The sequence below is a fragment of the Misgurnus anguillicaudatus genome, chromosome 17 (assembly GCF_027580225.2).
Source record: "Misgurnus anguillicaudatus chromosome 17, ASM2758022v2, whole genome shotgun sequence".
NCBI classification, from domain to species: domain Eukaryota; kingdom Metazoa; phylum Chordata; class Actinopteri; order Cypriniformes; family Cobitidae; genus Misgurnus; species Misgurnus anguillicaudatus.
In genome coordinates this window covers 17,658,330-17,678,374 of record NC_073353.2, presented here as the reverse complement: position 1 = coordinate 17,678,374, position 20,045 = coordinate 17,658,330, and the positions used below count along the sequence as shown (strand labels likewise).

General features: G+C 39.6%; 2 protein-coding genes across 8 annotated transcripts in view; both read right to left on the bottom strand.

Annotated features, from left to right (window-relative positions):
- The window catches only part of LOC129452502 (histamine N-methyltransferase-like), a 98,492-nt gene that overhangs the window by 32,314 nt on the left and 46,133 nt on the right, over positions 1-20,045 (bottom strand). The window lies entirely within an intron of this gene.
- Positions 4,823-20,045, bottom strand: part of LOC129452501 (histamine N-methyltransferase) — a 36,837-nt gene continuing 21,614 nt past the window's right edge. The window contains exons 1-7 of one of the 7 annotated variants that reach the window (XM_073855062.1): positions 7,349-7,403; positions 6,769-6,913; positions 6,623-6,675; positions 6,427-6,534; positions 6,167-6,297; positions 5,796-5,889; positions 4,823-5,426 (exon numbers count right to left, since the gene is read on the bottom strand). In XM_073855062.1, the coding sequence (XP_073711163.1) occupies positions 5,071-5,426; positions 5,796-5,889; positions 6,167-6,297; positions 6,427-6,534; positions 6,623-6,675; positions 6,769-6,913; positions 7,349-7,388 (927 nt within the window). In that variant the 5' untranslated portion in view covers positions 7,389-7,403 and the 3' untranslated portion in view covers positions 4,823-5,070. Of the gene's footprint in view, positions 5,427-5,795; positions 5,890-6,166; positions 6,298-6,426; positions 6,535-6,622; positions 6,676-6,768; positions 6,914-7,348; positions 7,404-14,113; positions 15,182-15,519; positions 15,614-15,993; positions 16,122-16,241; positions 16,350-16,434; positions 16,488-16,579; positions 16,725-17,045; positions 17,145-20,045 lie in introns of those variants that run through there. The other 6 variants (XM_073855063.1, XM_073855066.1, XM_073855065.1 and 3 more) reach the window with 6 other exon arrangements.

Genomic DNA, 20,045 nt, shown 5'->3' with positions numbered 1-20,045 from the left:
TTAAATATAATTATTTTTTTAGAGCTGCAAAAGTGATTTTCTCTTTGTCTTAGGTTGTTTGATTAACATTAATGACACAAACTTAAGTATGTTATTGAGGTTACTATCTCTTTAAGACAAAATAAGCACAGACTGGTTTTGACTCTCTATACTCTATACATACAATTAAAACATAAAGAAATGTTTTTATTAGAAAAAGAACACTGTGAAGAAGGGGGAATTCCAAACTGCGCACATAAACGCCCCACATACGTTGTTTTTCATTACTCTATTTGCAAAATGTATGTTAATGTACTGCAGTATAAGACACAGTAGCACAACTGTCTCTAACGTTTAGGGGTGTCCTCGACTAAGGATTTACATATTCGAATCAGAATTGTCGAATCTTTCCATAGTCGACCGATAGTCGAATCATCTATGTTTGTGTGCATGGGTTGGGAGGGGGTCAGACCAGGTACGAATTGGTAACTTTTATTTTCTTTCACAAGCAGCACACATAAACAACTTTCTGTTAAAGTGACCAAAACTGTCTTTCAAGTGATGAACGAAGACAAAACTGACGATGCATTTATATATTTATTTTTTTAAGGTAAAATATATAAGGCAACATTTGTTTATTTATTCCTCATAACATTTTAAACCACGATCTACAGAACATCACACACAAATACATTTTGATAACTAAACCTAAAAAAATAACAAAGGTGATTCTGCCTTGGAAACCCCGGCTACAATTAAGTGTTTTTATTTAATTTGGAGATATAGCGCGTCAAAGCAGTCATGACCCAAAAAAACCCCGACAAATGAGAAATGACAAATAATTTGTGATTGACTGTAAATGATAAAAACTAATCTTTATTTACAATTCATTAAACGTTAATTTATAACATGAAAAACACTGAAATGAATGATTTTAAAGACACTACGCGTTATTATTTAGCACAGAAATACTTGCTTGCTTGCTCTGACTTTGATCATCTCTGTATTCACTTTAGATACAGAAAGACCGGATGATATTATTTATTTCAGGAATCTCTTTGCTATCATTTGAAAGTGAACACCGACCATATATTAAATCACAAGAAAGACATTCGTGTCAGGCAGAAATAGGCTCGGTGCAGATAGCTTCCGTTTCATCACCGAAATTTTAAAAAACGGCTTACCTGTTTTGTAGTTTAACTTTTGACAAGCTAACCAAAATGTATGATAAATACATTTTAAAAACTTATACCCGTCGAAAAACATCCGTTTTATAATGTTTAGTTTGATGAACTAAATATAAGACGCAGTGCACCAAGCCCGTTCGGCTACATGCGCAAGCATGGCCAGCACGCAATAGCGCAACATCGATGCAACGAAAAGCTATCCGAAATTTACAGACTTAAATTAGATCAGAATTTACGTTTATAATAGATACATTTTTTTAATAAAATAAGGTCAGAAGTAACAAAGTGCAGAACAAATATGCAAAATGCCTAAAGTGCACAGAAACAAAACACAAGCCAAATAGTTAAATCAGATAACCCAGAGTGATTTATAAATAAAATAAAATAAATGATTAAAAGAATAGAAAAGTATAGCCATAATATAATTGCCAGCTTTGTCTAAACCTCCGTGTAGCCCGGTCACAGGGGATGTTGGATTAATATATTAACGCATTTTAAAAATATTTATTGAAAGCTGTTACTTCACATACTATTTGCAGCATTATCATAATATGCTGTATATTAATATATTGTGAGAAAGCTGTTATATGTGAAATCAGATAATGTGTGCACCCCTATACGGCCAAAATTGAATGATCCTCATTTCATAACACATCTGCGACGATTCGACTGTGAGATTGGTAGTCGAATCAGGCTTCTCCTATTGATGCATCGAATCTTCGACTATTCGGGGTCACCCCTACTAACGTTTACACATCAAGAGTTCTGATCCGTCACAGCACTACACATCTGTGCAACTGTGATTGTACAGTAGCCTTTGTCAGCATTGCATTCTCATCCCATCTCACCAACAGTTTAATACTTACTCGCACATCCAAATGTAGTCAGAGAAGTGCCTCATCTTCTTTCCAATCGCATGAACGTTGCAAAACAGCAGTCGCATCCTCTCAGAATCACTCTATTCGCATCAGTGATGCGCGGGTTGATAAGAAATGAGCAGGTGCCACCGGTCACCTGTCGTTACGAGTCACCAAAAAATATTTTTAATGATATTCAGGCCACGCCGGTCGGGTCGTTTGAAATTAAGATACCAATTAACTAAACAATTGCAGGCGGGTTAGTTGAAAACGTTGGTCGGGTGTGGGTTGTTTATAAATTTACCCACACATCACCGATTTGCATTGGCAACCCCCAATGTGGCCAGTAGATTGACAGTGTTACCCGCCAATTGCAAAATCCACCCGCATTTGGCCCGTGGTCGGGTGTTAATTTCAGGCCCTGCACATTACCATGGTTCGCTGAAATAATGGGAACGAGCATTGCATAGCTGGCCATGGTTATATGTCATGCAGCGAGTGGTTTTGAATGTTCAACCTTATATAGAGTTCTTATAGTTCCCATCCCTTTTAGCAGGCATTAAGGGACTGTTCGTTATTTATTTGAGGGGCCGCCGGAGGAGTTTTGTGATCAGTTGACAAAAAAAGACATGACCCTCCCTGTTGTTGTTCAGATCCATCTGAAATATGTGCATAGATGTCCATGTTTGTAAATGTTGGCTGCCTGCAAGTGTTAATATTAACCTAACCTTACGCTCATCACCCTGAGTTTTTTTAAGCACCTACCGGATATGTGTCATAAAAATATGCATAAGATTTAATATGAATTAATTTTTAATTAACGTAATCACAATTAGATTTAAAAACACTGTAATGTTTTACTTAGCCTTTGTCTATGAAAGAATATAAAAAAAGAATAACTTTTGGGTTTTTTTCACAGCATTCCCAGCTGCTCTGTTGCTGATGACGCCAGGATATCTGATTGGCCGTTTCTCAAACGGAGGGCTGCATCCTTGCAAAGTCGTATCCTTGCATTTGCAGGCTACACACACGTCATAAAGATGTCTTAGATGTCTAAACATGTGTCTTATTTCAGAATATTATCAACTATAAAGTTTACTATTATACTTAATTAATAGTAAATTATTGTAATATGCGTATGACCTGCGAATGTAATGCTCAGTTAACTGAAATAAACCAGGCTTGGTGATGTATGCAGCCTGCATATGCGACCTCTGAAGGATACAATTTGAAAAACTGACGCTGTTTGGATTTTGGAAGAGGGCAAACTGTTTTGAGCAGTTGTGAGCATTTTTATGTAAAAGCAGCAGAAACAGCTGCTTTTGAGATGGTGACATGCGTGGAAAAAATCGAATCTTACCTATCAAGAAGTCCGTGGCAGAGGAAATCTGAAGCTGAACATTATCCAAAACTCCATTTCTCAGAAGAGGGTAAATTTGGGAGCTTGCATCCACTCTTTCCTTCTTAAATGCCTTGAAAATGTTGTCGTTTGCACAATTTTAAATCACCATGACCGAAAAGATATTTGAAGAGTTGCCTACACACATGATTTTCAAACTTTTTTTTACCAGCTCATTTGTCATATGTGGGTTATGTGACAGTATTTATTTTGCATGTATTTAAATGATTTTTCTGTGTAATTCTATTCAAAGTTTAATAATATTATCAATCATTGTGCATCATGGGTTGGGGATGGTGCGATTTTCGTTGGGTCAGACCCATTTGCTAGTGTTGTAGCGGGGACAGAGGGAGCTACGTGGAGCTATATAGAAAACATGGACTGAACAAGCCACTTTGACATTTTTATGTTTTCATGAATACAAAAGTTGAGTGACCCTCCCCATAGACTAAAAAAAGTTGTATGACCCTCCCCTCAACAAAGAAAAAAAAGACATGACGCTCCCCTATTTTCCTCCGGTGGCCCCTTCCATAAATACAGAACAGTCCCTAACCAATAGGCTTTAGTCGTGAAGTTTCCCCCTTCTGACTCAATGCTTGTTCATGTTATTTCAGGGAACCAGGGTTACATGAGTAACCTATCGATTACTACCAGATGAAGCTCAAGGTATTGAGCTCATTTTTGCCCACTCTAAAGTTTACTCTGCAAGACAGTTCACTGCCCTGGAGCAGTGTGAATATACAGAGAGCATTTTTGTGAAACTTACCAATTGTTAAATCAAATTTTCACTTCTAGTGAGAATAACGTTAAACGAAAGAAGACTAAAGATGCACTAAAGATGCTGCAGGGTAAATATGCAGTTATCCTGCTTGTATTTACAGTATCTGCCTTTAGTTACAACACAGGGAAATGAGTCTCCGAACATTTAAAGACTATGAGAGATTATTTAATTCGACAGTGAGAAATATTATTTCAGGACACCAGTCTTGTTAAGTATCAGCTTCTGTAGACCTCATCATCTTAAAATAGTGCAATATTCGGAATATTATTTTTTCTACAGTGATCTCATAGAGGAGTGTAGGTTATTTGCACCCATTTATAAAAAAGCATAATGCACACTGAATGTTAAATAATATATGTAAAAATTAAGGCAGTGCTATTTTAAAGGCTTATCATAGGCAACAACAAGAATAAGTTATTAATTGATTAAATGCATTTATCTTTAAAATGTACTGTATAGCTTAAGTCAAACCTTTGTCCTGTCTGGCTAGGCTTGTCAGTTAATAAGTTATTAAACATTTATACTTTGCTACCGAGGAACGTTTTTATCTGTTTTGCCAAGATTTACATGTGTTTGATTGTGGTTGGAGGTGAACTCTGCAGAAAAGTACATCTTCAGCAACAGGGTTGGTGACCACTGCTTTGGGGTCATCCGACTCCTGTCACAATAATCTCCATAGAACTTTATTTAAATGAAAATATGTGTGTACATTATGATGCCCAAGCTATGCAATTACTGTTTATTATATTTTCTATGTTATAATAAGCCAGACCCCATATTTTTGGTACAGGAATTCAAAATTTAAAAATATAATGCGTAACACAAAAGTCCTTTGGAGGTCAGGTCAGATATTAAGGAGTAACGGGGCTACGGCTCAACCACTACAACTTCCATGCTACTGTTGAACATTATCCTGCCATCCACCTCTTTACTGCAGTCTGGATGTCTCAGTAAGTCCAGCACTCCTTTCTTCAGGTCTTCAGGAGCGTTCTTACTGAACTCTACCACTTCAGTTAGGAAATCCAACAGCAGTTCTCCGACCTCATCTCCCTCTGTGAAACACTCTGTGATGTCCATATGGGACTGAAGAACACAATTAGTGTATTGGATGTCCTTGGTATCCAAGAAGGTCTTTATATCTCCCATATTGACACACTGGCTGATCTCAGGTTTACAGAGAGCAGCTCTGTAGGTCTTCAATAATGTCGCCCATCCACCCTCACCTATGCACACACATGACTTTGTTAATAACTAGGAGGTCAGAGAGACCCAACCAGGAAAAGTTTACAAATTGTAAATGCATTCAAAAATGGAAGAAAATCCTGTATACATTTACAATTTGTAAACTTTTCCTGGTTGGGTCTCTCACATGCGATCATTCTTATAAATCCGTACAATTACTTTTATATCCTTTGACACATCATAAATATGCATCAGTACAGTATGCCTCAATCACACTTCAAAGCACAACAAGTTTTAAATGTCTCTGTTATCTTAGTACAGTGCTTCATGCCAATGACCCAGATATGTCAGGTTAGTGATTGGATGATCTGATCTAAATGTAGAGAGGCTGTGTACTTCTGAGCATTTACCTGACACCAGAATGATTAAGAGTTTTCTATCTTTATCTAACAGACTCCGGAAAAATGAGACAGTGGCCTCTGGATCTTTCACATAATACAGCATCTGTTAACAGAAACAAAATGATATTATTAATCAAAGAATCCACAAAAGTTTATCTATAAACCCGGCGGAAACCCGCATTCTGTACTAACTATTCAAAGCTCCTGGGTTCCAATGATAATAAATTATGTATTTTGAAACATTATGTGATATTAGAAACCAGGGGAAAAAACAAATATTAGAAAATATAAAAAATAATTTTCAGCCACTTCAGCTGTTATTCTAATTATTTTGATTTTTTAATAAATTATTTTAAACCCCACTGTTGGTATCTTATAACCTGAATCAAGTGAATGAAATCCATCTTTTTTCCAAAGTTTTTCTCCTGCCAGTGTTTTTCAAATTCTGAAGCTGTCATCTTATTCCATGTGAAGTTAATATAATCAAGATTTGGCGTTTTTGACACCAGAACTAAACAGAAAAACAGCATGAATATCTTTTTGTTAAAATACATCAGTTTGAAGAATCAGTACAAGTAGAGCTTGTCTATATTATGAGCTCAGTCAATATTAACATGATGGGTAAAATAATAACCAGTACCTTTATACTTGTGTAACATGTCAGAGCTCGGTTCCACCACTTCATTGTTAACTTTGACATGTGGATGTTTCATGTGAAGCTGTGCTAGCATCTCTAAATCATTCTCACCTAGAAAAATACATGGAATGTGTAAATGGAAACTCTATAAGGTATTTATATAATATAAAATGATAATATAAACCAAAGTACATTGTACCTCCTCCACTCCCTACACCCATCACATTAAAAATGGGCCGTCCTCCACCAATGCTGAGGAGATACATTATATTACAATATTAAATCTGGACATTTTTGACATGCCACAAGAATAAGATATGACATTATATAAAAATAAGACATCACCTTCCCAGTATGTCTGGTAGACTATTATGGATGAAGCTCTGCATACATTGGTGCTCTGATGAGCGATCCAGAAAGAGTTCAAATGATTTGAGGTATCTTGAAGTATCTTCAACAAGTGATCTTAATGGAGCTGGCATGGTCCTTGCTAGATTAAACATTCAATTGGTGTTTATTAAAACCCTCAATAATCAAATAAATTCAAAAAACTTGCTAGTACTGTACATTTGGATTTTATACAATTTTAGGGGAGAAAATTTTATTAAATGAACATTTTAAACATGTTTGTTAAACTATTAAAATTACAACTAAATGCTTTAAATTAAATAATCCTGTCCATGAAACGTAGCTTTGATAGTTTTTAACACACTTGCATGGGGATTCTGGCCTAAAACATTCAATAAAAAAATATAGTGATGATTTTCATATATACATTTTAAGTACAACCCTGTTACTGTCTTATAGCACTTGTAAAGCAAGGGATGCTCAGATAAATAAAATAAACTCATTAAAATTACAATTTTATACAAATTAAGTGTTGAGTGCATTTGTTTATTCAACCTTTTATACATATTCTACTCACAAGATGTCAAATAAACAGGTTTGTTTAAAGCGTGACTCATTGTGACTATTTCACACAACTGTTGATTGTTTTAAGGACACGATTGACAGTCACTGTAGTCGGTCTGATAATAACATTAAACGAGCAGAAGTGCAACAGCTTACCTTTACTGACCTCCTTTAACAATGCGTGAGGATATTGAACACAGCTCGTCCATGAAGCTCTTTAGCCCCGCCCACCACTGCGAACCCCACCCTCTCTCTTAAAGCAACAGTCAAACAAGATGAAGAAAGATGATTATTATAGTATTATAGTTATATATAATTTATAGATCTAAGCTCGGATAGGTTAAGCCATAAGTGACGTTCCGTGGCTACGAGAGCTCCCATCGATCTACCCACGGCTCTCACAGTCTCTTTAATCGCCCTAAGTGACACATCAGTGACTCGACAAAGCTCTTTAATTATATCGAATGTACCCCCCGCCTCGTCATCTAAATTTTTAAAGGACAGGTTTTATCGTAGTTTTTGTCCAACTTCATTGACTTGTGCTGTTTGTGAGGTACGGTATTACTCCTCGCCGGGAATGTTGTTTGTATTCTTGCAATTGGTTAAGGTGGATTATCGCCACCAACTGGGCTGGAGTGTCTATTATTCAAGCTCTCAACGGAAGAATGTACGGGTGTGAGGCATTTTAAAAAATAGGTCCACAAGTTTACAACCAATGGTAAAACACCTGTTGGAAAGCAATTTGGCATGATTTTTGTGTGAGCATATCAGTGAACACCCCTGACCACTCTGTGAGTTTCAATTCTTTGTAAACAAAAGTTTAATACATTTTAGGAAGGATAGTTCGCGAGCGTCTGCTCCACCCGGGCATCGTTAAATATCCATGCTCACCCATCCCCACAATGTTGGAATACATGGTGGCATGAGGGGTATGAACACAGGCCGAATATGGAGCTTTCCATGACCTCGTCAGCTCGCTGTGGAGATCAGAAAAGAAAGGCATGTTCCACCCTGAAGGTTGAGGTTTTTGTTTTAGAAAATGCTTGTCTTACATGCTCGGAGGACGCGTGCTCTGTGTCTCCGTCAGCCAGTATAACTTCAAGTAAGACACAAAGTTAGTAACAACCTCCAATGAGTCATCAAATGCGGGGGATGAATGAGATGACTCCTCAGCGTCCACCACATCCACAGACATAATATCGACTTCCTCAGTTGACGATAAATGCAGGGCCTGGCTCCCGCTCTGGGCAAAAGAAGCCGCAGTGCGGGCTTCCGGAACCAGAGACGGGGCACTTGACCTCGTGGGTGAGGGCTGAGAAAGAGGAAGACCCATCTCAAGACCTGTCTCAACCCCCTCCACAAGATCTGGCTGTGAACCGTGAGGAACATGCAGCTCAGCCCCCTCCTCAAAGAGTGCCAGCCGTAAGTGTAACGTGCGGAGCGGCATCTGTTCACAATGTGCACAACCACCCCTCTTAAGAGATGACCGTGCATGTTGTGCTCCGAGGAGGCACATAATACATAAAAGATGTGAGTCCTCACTCGTAATAAAACGAGGACAAAGGGAAGCACACTCCTTAAAACCTTTCTTAGACATGATAAACACACACATGGTTACTGAGGCACAAAGAGCTGAAGCCGACGTTGCCGGTTGCTTTTTTATAGCTTCCTGGTTCCCACGTCACCCTCCCATGATGTGTCACTTGACCATTGGATTGATTTGACACACGTGCTTCAGACACAATCACGCAGAGGGCGATCCCATAGCGTAGGTTTGGCGACGCAGCTCAAGTTCCCTCGTAAGGGAACTCGTGTTTGATCTGCAATTGAAGCCTAGAGGTTCACTTCAGTAAAAATTACAGACAAATGGCATTTTAGCTGTCAAAAGGGGCAGGAACTACTCTATATAAGTCTGTGTCGAACACAGTACCTTTTTCTCCTTCAGCGCAATCATCTCTCTGCTCCAAAGAAGAAACCTTTTCGCACCCTCTGTGATCATATTTCTCTCCCGTGCTCCCCTGACTATCCCTCTTCAGGTGAGATGGAAAAAGCAGTGGAGCCATAAGCCTGAATAGCGTTCAGATGACAAGCTCACACCAGCACAAGCGTGCTCACTCTCCTCTTCATTGGCAAACACTCACGTTTACCAACGACTATCAGCACCCCCTGCCGTGCGGTCTTATTTGGTAGCTCGGATGACCTGGTTGAGCTTAAGTCTCCCGCCTCTTAACTTGAGGATTAGGTGGCTTTAGATCAAAACGCTCCTACTGCAGATGAACTCAGTGATGTCCATTCTCAGTCTGACTCTGAACTCATTCGCGTCCTCACTAGGCGGCCTCCAAACGTGGGCTTCAGTGGTCCTACCCAGTCGAACCTGAACACAGCTGGCTTGACAAGTGTTATCTATAACCGTGTTATCTAACACCGTCCACCGTCTCGTCGTAGAGAAGCCCCATTCTTTTTCAAGGTCTCCCAGGAGTTCACAAGCTCATGGCGCATTCCACTCGTGCTCACAGCCCTGTTGGCCTACCGTTCTCGGTGGTTGACTGCGCGGACCACCAAGCGATCCTCAGAGCCAAGGTTTATTAATAAAGACCGTGGTAGAGACAGTCCCAGCAGCGTAAAACGAGTCAGGGGTTTACAGCCACTTTTTTCTCATCGCGGCAGCCTCAGATACCAATACACAGTCCTGCTCTTCAGATTTTCTCTAGTCCTACTTACATTTACCAAAACCCCATTCACACAGACCTTTGGTCCCAGAAAATACCCGTAAAATTGCCAGACAAGCGTCTGTGTGAACACAAACTTGTCCCGTTAATCTTCTGAGATCGTTGCCGGAAAGAGGACCTAGTCAGATACACGGATAACCCTCTGTGTGAAGAAGAAGCCGCAAGAATGCCGTAATAGGCGTGTCATAGTGAGGACGCGCGCGTTATCACAACACAAGTTATGCTTCAGCTCCTTACAACGAGAGATAACATGCATATAAACATTCACCACGAGAAATGTTGCAAACTAGATTGAAGCAGTTATCGGGAAATGATAAATAAACATTGACGCACGTGCCGTAGTGAGGACGTGCGTGTCATGGCAACATGAAGTTGGTTCAACTCTTTAAAATGAGGGATTTACAACATTCACAATGAGAAACGTCAGCAAACTGGACTGAAGCAGATATCAGGTAAGTTAGCTTGTCATTTACTGCATTGAAACGGAGATCATTCAGCAGCATAAAAGAATATCGCGTCACGTGCTCATTTTAGCTATAATAAACGAAAATACCCGCGCGTCATCCCAATAAGATATATCGTTCAGCTCCTCAAAATGCGGGTTTTAAATGCGTATAAACAATCCCGATGAGAAATGTCTGAAAACTGTATTAAAGCAGAGATCAGGGAGCTCGTCAAATATCCACTCTGAAGCTGAGATCATTCGCCAGCATAGAACTGTGCGTTCACACGCTCCTTTGTAGTCTTATCATAAACAAAAATACACTCGAGTTTTTCTGGAGAGAGGAATAATAAATACTTTGCAAAATTCAGACGCTGCGTAGAAGAGAGGGCGGGACTTTCAACAGGTCACGTGTCTTTCTGGTACCATCAGATGCCGGGTTACCTTGGCAGTGTGAATGAATAAAAACTCTTAACTATTCCGGAAAAATCCAGGATGCCTGTCCTGTGTATTTTACGGAATGTCTGTGTGAAAAGGGCTCAAATATGCAGATGCTGTGCTTGCCCCTCTTAGACAGAGCGGCATTGTCATATTAAATAACCTTAACGATTGGCTTATTCTAGTTCAGACGAAACAAGAATTTATGTGCACAGATCTGTCCTGGTCCAGCACCTGGAGAATTCAGGGTTTAAAATCAACCTCAATAAAAGCTTGCTTACCCAGACACAACGAAATTGTGTTTTCAGGCATGACTCCAAAAGGTCTTGATACTGGCTGAAACCAAAATGCGCATTTATAGTCAGGCTCTCCCCTAAAACGATTTCAAAGAATGCTGGGTCTCATGGCAGCAGTTTCCCCACTCATTCTGTAAGGTCTGCTTAAAGCTTAAAGCGAGAGTCTTGCCCCGAGTGTGGCAGTTGGGAGCTTAATGCTCAAAGTGACATGCAGCTGTACGAAAGCACTGTTAATATGGGTCTCCTCACCTGTTCCTCTCGGGCACAGAGCTTGTTTTGGTATGCAGGAGGAAAGTGGTGACCACAAATGCTTCTATGACAGGATGGGTCACGCACTAAGACGGCAAGCCAGCCTTCGGTATGTGGAATGGTCATCTGTCTCAGTTACATTTCAACCACCTCGAGATGAGCCCATTGATATTGGTACTTCATTATTTTCAGCCGATAATCTAGCACCGTCATGTTCTGGTTTGGCCGGACAACATGACATGGGTTTTGATTTATAAATCACCAAGGAGGACTGAGATCTTGACCTCTTTACAGACTGTTGAAACGCCTCTTTATATAGGCTCAATGGAATGCACGCTCTACCAGGGCAATGCTCGTTCCGGGCATAGCCAACACGGGCACTGACATGCTGTCTTGTATGTCCCGCCGGCGGGAGAGTGTAGGCTGCACCCTTAGGCAGTCAAGACGATCTGACCTATCTACACCCTAAGGGTTCAAGTGGTTTCCCTGCTGGCTCTCCCCCGGGTGGACAGCGAACAGCCACCTAACTTGATCTGCTCCGAGCTCTTCAAATCTACAAGAACCGCTCTGCCTCCTTTAGGAAAAGCTGTTTGTGAGCTTCACAGATTGGTCATTGGCTATGCCTATCACTAAGCAGAGGTTATCCAAATGGATCGTCAAAGCCATTACATTGGCATACGCCTTTCTGAATGAACACTGCCCTCTTGGTATTAGAGCATACTTTAAACGGGGTATGGCTTCATTCTGGGCATGGTCGTCAGGGATTCCTATCTCAAACACTTGTGAAGTGGCCGGCTAATCGTCGTCGTCCACATTTGTAAGATTTTACAACCTGGACGTCCTTCAAATGCAGATTCTGTCAGCTTACTTACTACGTGGTTACATTAACTTTTCACGCTGAGCTCCGTATTTCCAAGCTCACTCTAGCTGGTTTAAATGGAGCCTCATTAATGTCTATTCTCCACTTTCAGTCCGCTTTAAGCACGGCATGATGGGATATGGTCCCTATAGCATCAGCTACTGACGCAATGCCAAGTGAACTGTATTGAAAGGGAATGATAAGGTTACTCACATTACCATGGTTTGCTGGGTGGTTTTGAATGTTCGACCTGGACTTATATAGAGCATAGTTCCCTTCCCCTTTTAGCGAGCTCAAAAACCATATGTCCGTAATTTTACAGCAATTGACTAATAGGCTTCAGTCATTGAGTTTCCCCCTTCTGACTCAATGCCCGTTCCTGTTATTTCAGGGAACCAGGGTTACATAAATAACCTTATCGATTTCTACCAGATAAGGTATAAAAGCTAATTTCTGCCCACTCTAAAGTTTACTCTGCATGCCAGTTCACTGCCCTGGAGCAGTGTAAATACACAGAGGGCATTTTTGTGAAACTTACCAATTAATCAATTTTTCACTTCTAGTTAGAATAACGTTGAACAAAGGAAGATTAAAGATGTTACAACACATGAAAATGAGTCTAATGTACAAGACATTTAAAGACTGTGTGCTGTGAGAGATATTTACTTTAATTCTACAGTGAGAAATATTATTTCAGGTCACAATCTCTGCCTCTGTAGACTTCATCATCTTAAAATAGTATATTCATAATATTATTATTTTTTACAGTGATCTTATAGAGAAGTTTATGTTATTTGCACCCATTTATAAAAAAAGCATAAAGCACACTGAATGTTATTTTTTTTATAACAAACTTATAAACGGAATAGGTTTAATAATATATGTAAAAATTAAGGCAGTGCTATTTTAAAGACTTATCATAGGCAACTACGAGAATAACTCATTAATTGTTTAATGCATTTATCTTTAAAATGTACTGTATAGCTTAAGCCAAATTTTTGTCCTGGCTAGGCTTCTCAGTTAATAAGTTATTAAACATTTATACTTTGCTACAGAGGAAAGTTTTTATCTGTTTTGCCAAGTATTTACATAGTTAATCAAACTGATAGTTGTACAATTCCTGGAGATCAGCCCACAATCTAAGCTTGATTAGCAGGTTCAGGTGTGTTTGATTGGTTGGAGGTGAACTCTGCAGAAAAAAGTACATCTTCAGGAACAGGGTTGGTGACCACTGCTTTGTGGTCATCCGACTCCTGTTGCAATAATCTCCATTAGGGGTGTAACGGTACGCAAAAATCAAGGTTCGTTGCGTACCTTGGTTTTGAAGCCACAGTTCGGTTCATTTTCGGTACAATAAGGGGGAAAATGCAAACATTAAACTGCAGGTTGTTTATTACTACAAACTTTTTTTTACACTTTGTTTACACTTTTTAAAACACTTTTTATTAAAATGTTATATATAAAATATATACAAAATAAAAAAAGAATAAATAAAATACAACTGCAAAGTTCTCCACTAAATAACATACTTTTTTACAGTAGGTAACTCTTTATTTTAACCTTCTCTTAAACTATTTCTACTAAAACCTTGCACTAAACTAACAAATTCAATTCCTGAAAACATTTATGAACTATTAGCCAAAAAATTTCTGTTTTGATTTATTTTGGATTGTTTAACTCACAGTATTGAATTGGCTATGTACCATCTCTGCATAAAAATAATATTTCTGCTCTATGTGTAACTGCATAGCAAGCAACATAATGATTTACTTATTATACACTCATTTTGAGATTAGTGAGTTGCATACATAGCCATCTTTGATCTTTGCTTGTGTCGTCAATGTAAGCTGTGACTTAAACTAACGAACCCATCCGCAGCTGAGTAACAGCCGAGTAAGCCCGGGTTACAGCTCTTCTCTGTCCCGACCAGCTGATTGCATTGTGACAATATGATTGACGTGAGGTGCAGATGACAAATCTGATCACGCATTCCTTATTCTCACTGTCACAGAAAGCACAGCTCATGATTGCGTAGCAACGAAAGACGCGCAACCTCTCAAGCACTTTTGAAAGAACAAAACAGCGCATTGACACACATTTAACATGCGCTTTAGGTGCGCCACGTAAACGTTTACATCAATAATCAAACGAATATACAACTAAGTAAATAAAAATCTTTCTGCGTGCCGATATATGTGCACCGTGCCGAAAGCCCTGTACTGAAACGGTCCAGTACGAATTGATATACTGTTACACCCCTAATCTCCATAGACCTTTATTTAGATGAAAATATGTGTGTACATTATGATGCCCAAGCTATGTAATTACTGTTTATTATGTTTTATGTTATGATAAGCCAGACCACCATATTTTTGGTACAGGAATTCAAAATGTAAAATAAAGGACACATTCTGCATTGGCACGAATTTGAATGCTAAACTCAAAAGTCCTTTGGGGGTCAGGTCAGATATTAAGGAGTCATGGGGCTACGGCTCAACCACTACAACTTCCATGCTATTGTTGAACATTATCCTGCCGTCCACCTCTTTACTGCAGTCTGGATGTTTTAGTAAGTCCAGCACTCCTTTCTTCAGGTCTTTAGGAGCGTTCTTACTGAACTCTATCACTTGAGTTAGGAAATCCAAAAGCAGTTTTCCATCCTCATCTCCCTCTGTGAAACACTCTGTGATGTCTATATGGGACTGAAGCACATATTTACTGTATGGGATGTCCTTGGTATCCAAGAAGGTCTTTATATCTCCTATATTGACAGACACATTGCTGATCTCAGTGTTACTGTAGGTCCTCCATAATTTTCGCCATCCGCTCTCACCTATGCACACACAGGACTTTATTAATAACTAGGAGGTCAGAGAGACCCAACCAGGAAAAGTTTACAAATTGTAAATGCATTCAAAAATGGAAGAAAATCCTGTATGCAATTGCACATGCAATCATTCTTATAAATCCTTACAATTACTTTTATATCCTTTGACACATTATAAATATGCATTGGTATGTCTCAATCACACTTCAAAGTTGTAAATGTATCTGTTATCTTAGTACAGTGCTCCATGCCAATGACCCAGATCTGTCAGGTTAGTGATTAGATGATCTGATCTAAATGTATACACATAAGAGAGGTTGTGTCCTTCTGAGCATTTACAGTACCTGACACCAGACTAATTAAGAGTTTTCCATCTTTATCCAAAAGACTCCGGAAAAATGAGACAGTGGCCTCTGGATCTTTCACAAAATACAGCATCTGTTTAACACATACAAAATGATATTATTAATCCAAGAAATAATAATAAATTAAAATTAATAATAATGCTTGTTTATTCTATGTCTATAAAGTGTGGTGAGAACTGGTAAATCCATATGCAAGTTTATCTATAAACCCGGCGGAAACCCGGATTCTGTACTAACTATTCAAAGCTCCTGGGTTCCAATAATAATAAAGTATGTATTTTGAAACATTGTGATAACATGTGATATTAGAAAACAGGGAATAAACCAAATATTACAAAATATCAAAAATAATTTTCAGCCATTTCCAAATCATATACTTTACACTGCAGCTGTTATTCTGATTGTTGAATTTTTAATAAATTGTTTTGAACCCCACTGTTGGTATCTTATAACCTGAATCAAGTGAATGAAGTCCATCTTTCCAAGGTCTTTCTTCTGCCTGTGTTTTTCAAATTCTGAAGCTGTCATCTTATTCCACGTGAAGTTAATATAATCAAGATTTGGCGTTTTTGACACCAGAACTAAACAGAAAAACATCTTTTTGTTAAAATACATCAGTTTGAAGAATCAGTACAAGTAGAGCTTGTCTATATTAAGAGCTCAGTCAATATTAACATTATGGGTAAAATGGTAACTAGTACCTTTATACTTGTGTAACATCTCAGTGCTCGGTTCCACCACTTCATTGTCGACTTTGACTTGTGGATGTTTCATGTGTAGCTGTGTTAGCATCTCTAAATCAATCTCACCTAAAAATTACACTAAATGTGTATGGAAACTCTATAAGGTATTAATATAACGTAAAGTGATAATATAAACCAAAGTTTACTGTACCTGTACCACTCCCTACACCCATTACATTAAAAACCGGCCGTCCTCCACCAATGCTGAGGAGATACATTATATTACAATATTATATCTGGACATTTTTGACACGCCACGAGAATAAGATATGACATTATATAAAATAAGACATCACCTTCCCAGTATGTCTGGTAGAGTATTATGGATGAAGTCCTGCATACATTGGTGCTCTGATGAGCGATCCAGAAAGAGTTCAAATGATTTGAGGTATCTTGAATTATCTTCAACAAGTGATCTTAATGGAGCTGTCATGGTCCTTGCTAGATGAAACATTCAAGTGGTGTTTTTTTTAAACTCTCAATAATCAAATAAATTCAGAAAACCCTCTAGTACTGTACATTTGTAAAGCAAGGGATGGTCAGATGAATAAAATAAACTCAAAATTTCAATTAAGTGTTGAGTGCATTTGTCCATTCAACCTTTTATACATATTCTACTCACAAGATGTCAAATAAACAGGTTTGTTTAAAGCGTGACTCATTGTGACTATTTCACACAACTGTTTGATTATTTTAAGGACATTGTAGTCACTGTAGTCGGTCTGATAATAACATTAAACGAGCAGAAGCGCAACAGCTTACCTTTACTGACCTCCTTTAACAATGCGTGAGGATATTGAACACAGCTCATCCATGAAGCTCTTCAGCCCCGACAACAACGGCGAACCCCACCCACTCTCTTAAAGCAACACTCAAACAAGATGAAGAAAGTTCATTATTAGTATTAGTTATATATATTTACTACACATAAAACACACACACACACACACACACACACACACACACACAAAGAAGGGACACGAGCGGCGCCAAACAAAAGAACAAAATAAAACATCCCTAATGCTAACTATACGTAGAATCCCTCTAATCTACCTACAAAATAAAATATTTAACATCAGAGAAGCCTTACCAAACTAAACTACACTATCTATGTACAGGTGTATAGATAGCATTTCAAACAATGCTAGATCCGAGCGTGGCCGTTGGGATGCATGCTCAAAGTGACACACACCTGTATGAAAGCACTGCCGATATGGGCGTAACCTTACCTATTCCTCTTGGAGACAGAGCTCTGTTTGGTATGCAGGAAGAAAGTGATGACCACGAATGCCTCTATGACAGAATGAGGTGTGCACTGCGACGGCATGACAGAAAGTGAAACACTCATCTGTCTCAGCTACATTTCAACCACCATGAGATGAAGACATTGATATTGGCAGTTTTCCAGCCCAAAATCTAGCAACATTATGTTCTGGTTCGGTCGGACAACATGACCGTGGTTTCATTTATAAATCACCAAGGAGGGCTGAGATCTCGAACCCTTTACAGACTTTCGAAACGCTTCATTTTATCGGCTCAATGGAATGTACACTCTATCAGGGCGATGCACGTTCCAGGCATGGCCAACACGGGTGCGGACATGCTCTCTCTGCGCCCTCAGCTGGTCAAGATGATCTGGACCATCCTTGGTCGGGCGGAAATCAACCTGTTTGCCTTGGAGGAGAACGTACACTGCCCAAGGTATTTCTTGAGGTGATTCTTCAGCCTCTTAAGGTGCCCTCTCTATGCGTTTCTACTTGTTGCTTTGCTGCAGCAGGATCAGGGAGGACAAATGCGCAGTGTTGCTGATTACTCCCGGATACAACTGAGGAAATAACTCCTTTCTTAAACAAAAGAGGCGATCAGGCATCCTGTGCCAGAACTGTGGAACCTGCATGTATGGCCTCCTAACGGCAACCTTTTGGCAACCAAGCCTCTGAGGACTAAAACTATGCACTATAACAGGGGACTAGGGCCCCTTCCACAAGGTGCCTTTACGCAAAAAGTGGTTAATCTTTTCTAACTGGTGTACAGCAAAGAGCTTAGATCCCACAGTCTGTGGCGTGGAGCACATCCTCTCCTTTCTACAGGAGCTACTGGACAGCGGCCGTGCACATTCTACACTCAAAGTCTATGTGGCAGCTACAGCAGCGAATCTCGCTCTAGTAACTGGCCAGTCTATTGGGAAACCCGGTGGACTGGTCTGTTTTCTTGGCCATGAGGGCCGGTGTTGTCATGGTTGAAGGTTGCTGTGCCTAGGCTGCCAGTACTTGTAATTTGCAGGTGGGAGATGTCCCCGCCCCTTTATGCCCAAGATGATTGTGTCTCGAGTCCCGGCCACTTATTGGAAGAATTCTTGCATTAGGGTCCATAAACATCTAAAATACATGGAAAACGCAGGACGCGCTGTTTTCTTCTGCTTTTTAAAGTACTTGCATGTGAATATGAGTTTGGTTTCAGACGCGTCTAAATTTGAGTGCGCTTGCCATGTGTCTAGATTTAAAATAAACCTGAGCGCCTCTTGAAATTAACAACCTCTAAAAGGAAACAGATCTACAAATCGTATTTTTTAAAAATCTAACAGAGGTGAGGGACGGCTATTTGAGCTGATCACCTCTATATAATAATCACTTATTTGAGCTGATTGGATCACGTGACCATGTTCCTCCCAAACTTAGTCAAATAAACTTCATTTCACGAGTTCACATTAACATGTAATCGCTAGGGAATGAGATAAAGCATATTTGTAATGCTGTTTGACGAGAGGACCCCGAGCTCGTAATTATAGCCTGAACCCAGAGTACTCCCCCAAAAATGCCACATAAATGACAAACAGCAGCCAGAAAAACATCCCCAAAAGAGTGTAAGAGTAAAAACTGATGGAAAGCGGTGGGAAAAAAAGTGGTTTGACTGGAAAGGGCTCTCACGGCATCCAACGTCTGCAAGAATCCCAGCCAAAGCCCCGTTGGCAGTCAAACGTGAAGTGCAAACAAGGTGTGGAATTGAAAAGGTGTTTCCCCCATCAACTACTGATGCAATGTTCATTCCCGTTATTTCAGGGAATCAGGGTTACATGTCGATTTCTACGAGATTAGATATCAAGCTCATTTCTGCCCACTCTAAAGTTTACTCGGCAAGACAGTTCACTGTCAACATTATGACCACCTGCCTAATACTGTGTAGATCCCCCTTCTGCCACCAAAACAGCACTGACCCATCGAGGCATGGACTGCCCTACACCTTTTTATCAGAACCAGCATTCACTTTTTCAGCAATATTAGCTACAGTAGCTCGTCAGTTGAATCGCACCACATTAAACCACGCATTCGCTACCCCTGTGCATCATTGAGCCTTTGGCCGCCCATGACCCTGTCACCAGTTCACAGCTTTTCCTTCCTTGCACCACTTTTGATAGGTACTGACTAGGGCTAGGCAAAGAAAAACCTATGCGATTCTCATGCATATCTTATTAGTAAAGCCGGTTCGGTGATAGTAGTAAATAGGGTTGCACCTGTCCCGATTTTAACAGGATTGTCCTTCTTTTTAATAACTTGTCCCATGAAATTTATACACTCTCCCGGGACACTGAATGTCCGGGTTTTTGAAAGGCTATGTGAATATGCAATTTATAGCGCACACGGCATGTAAGACAATGAGCATCCTGATTGGCCTGTTTTGGAAAATCAACCAATCAATTGTCAGTGTGGGTGGGCTTTTTTTCTTCACCCGAACAAAATTGACGCGACACATGTTTTTTCTGTA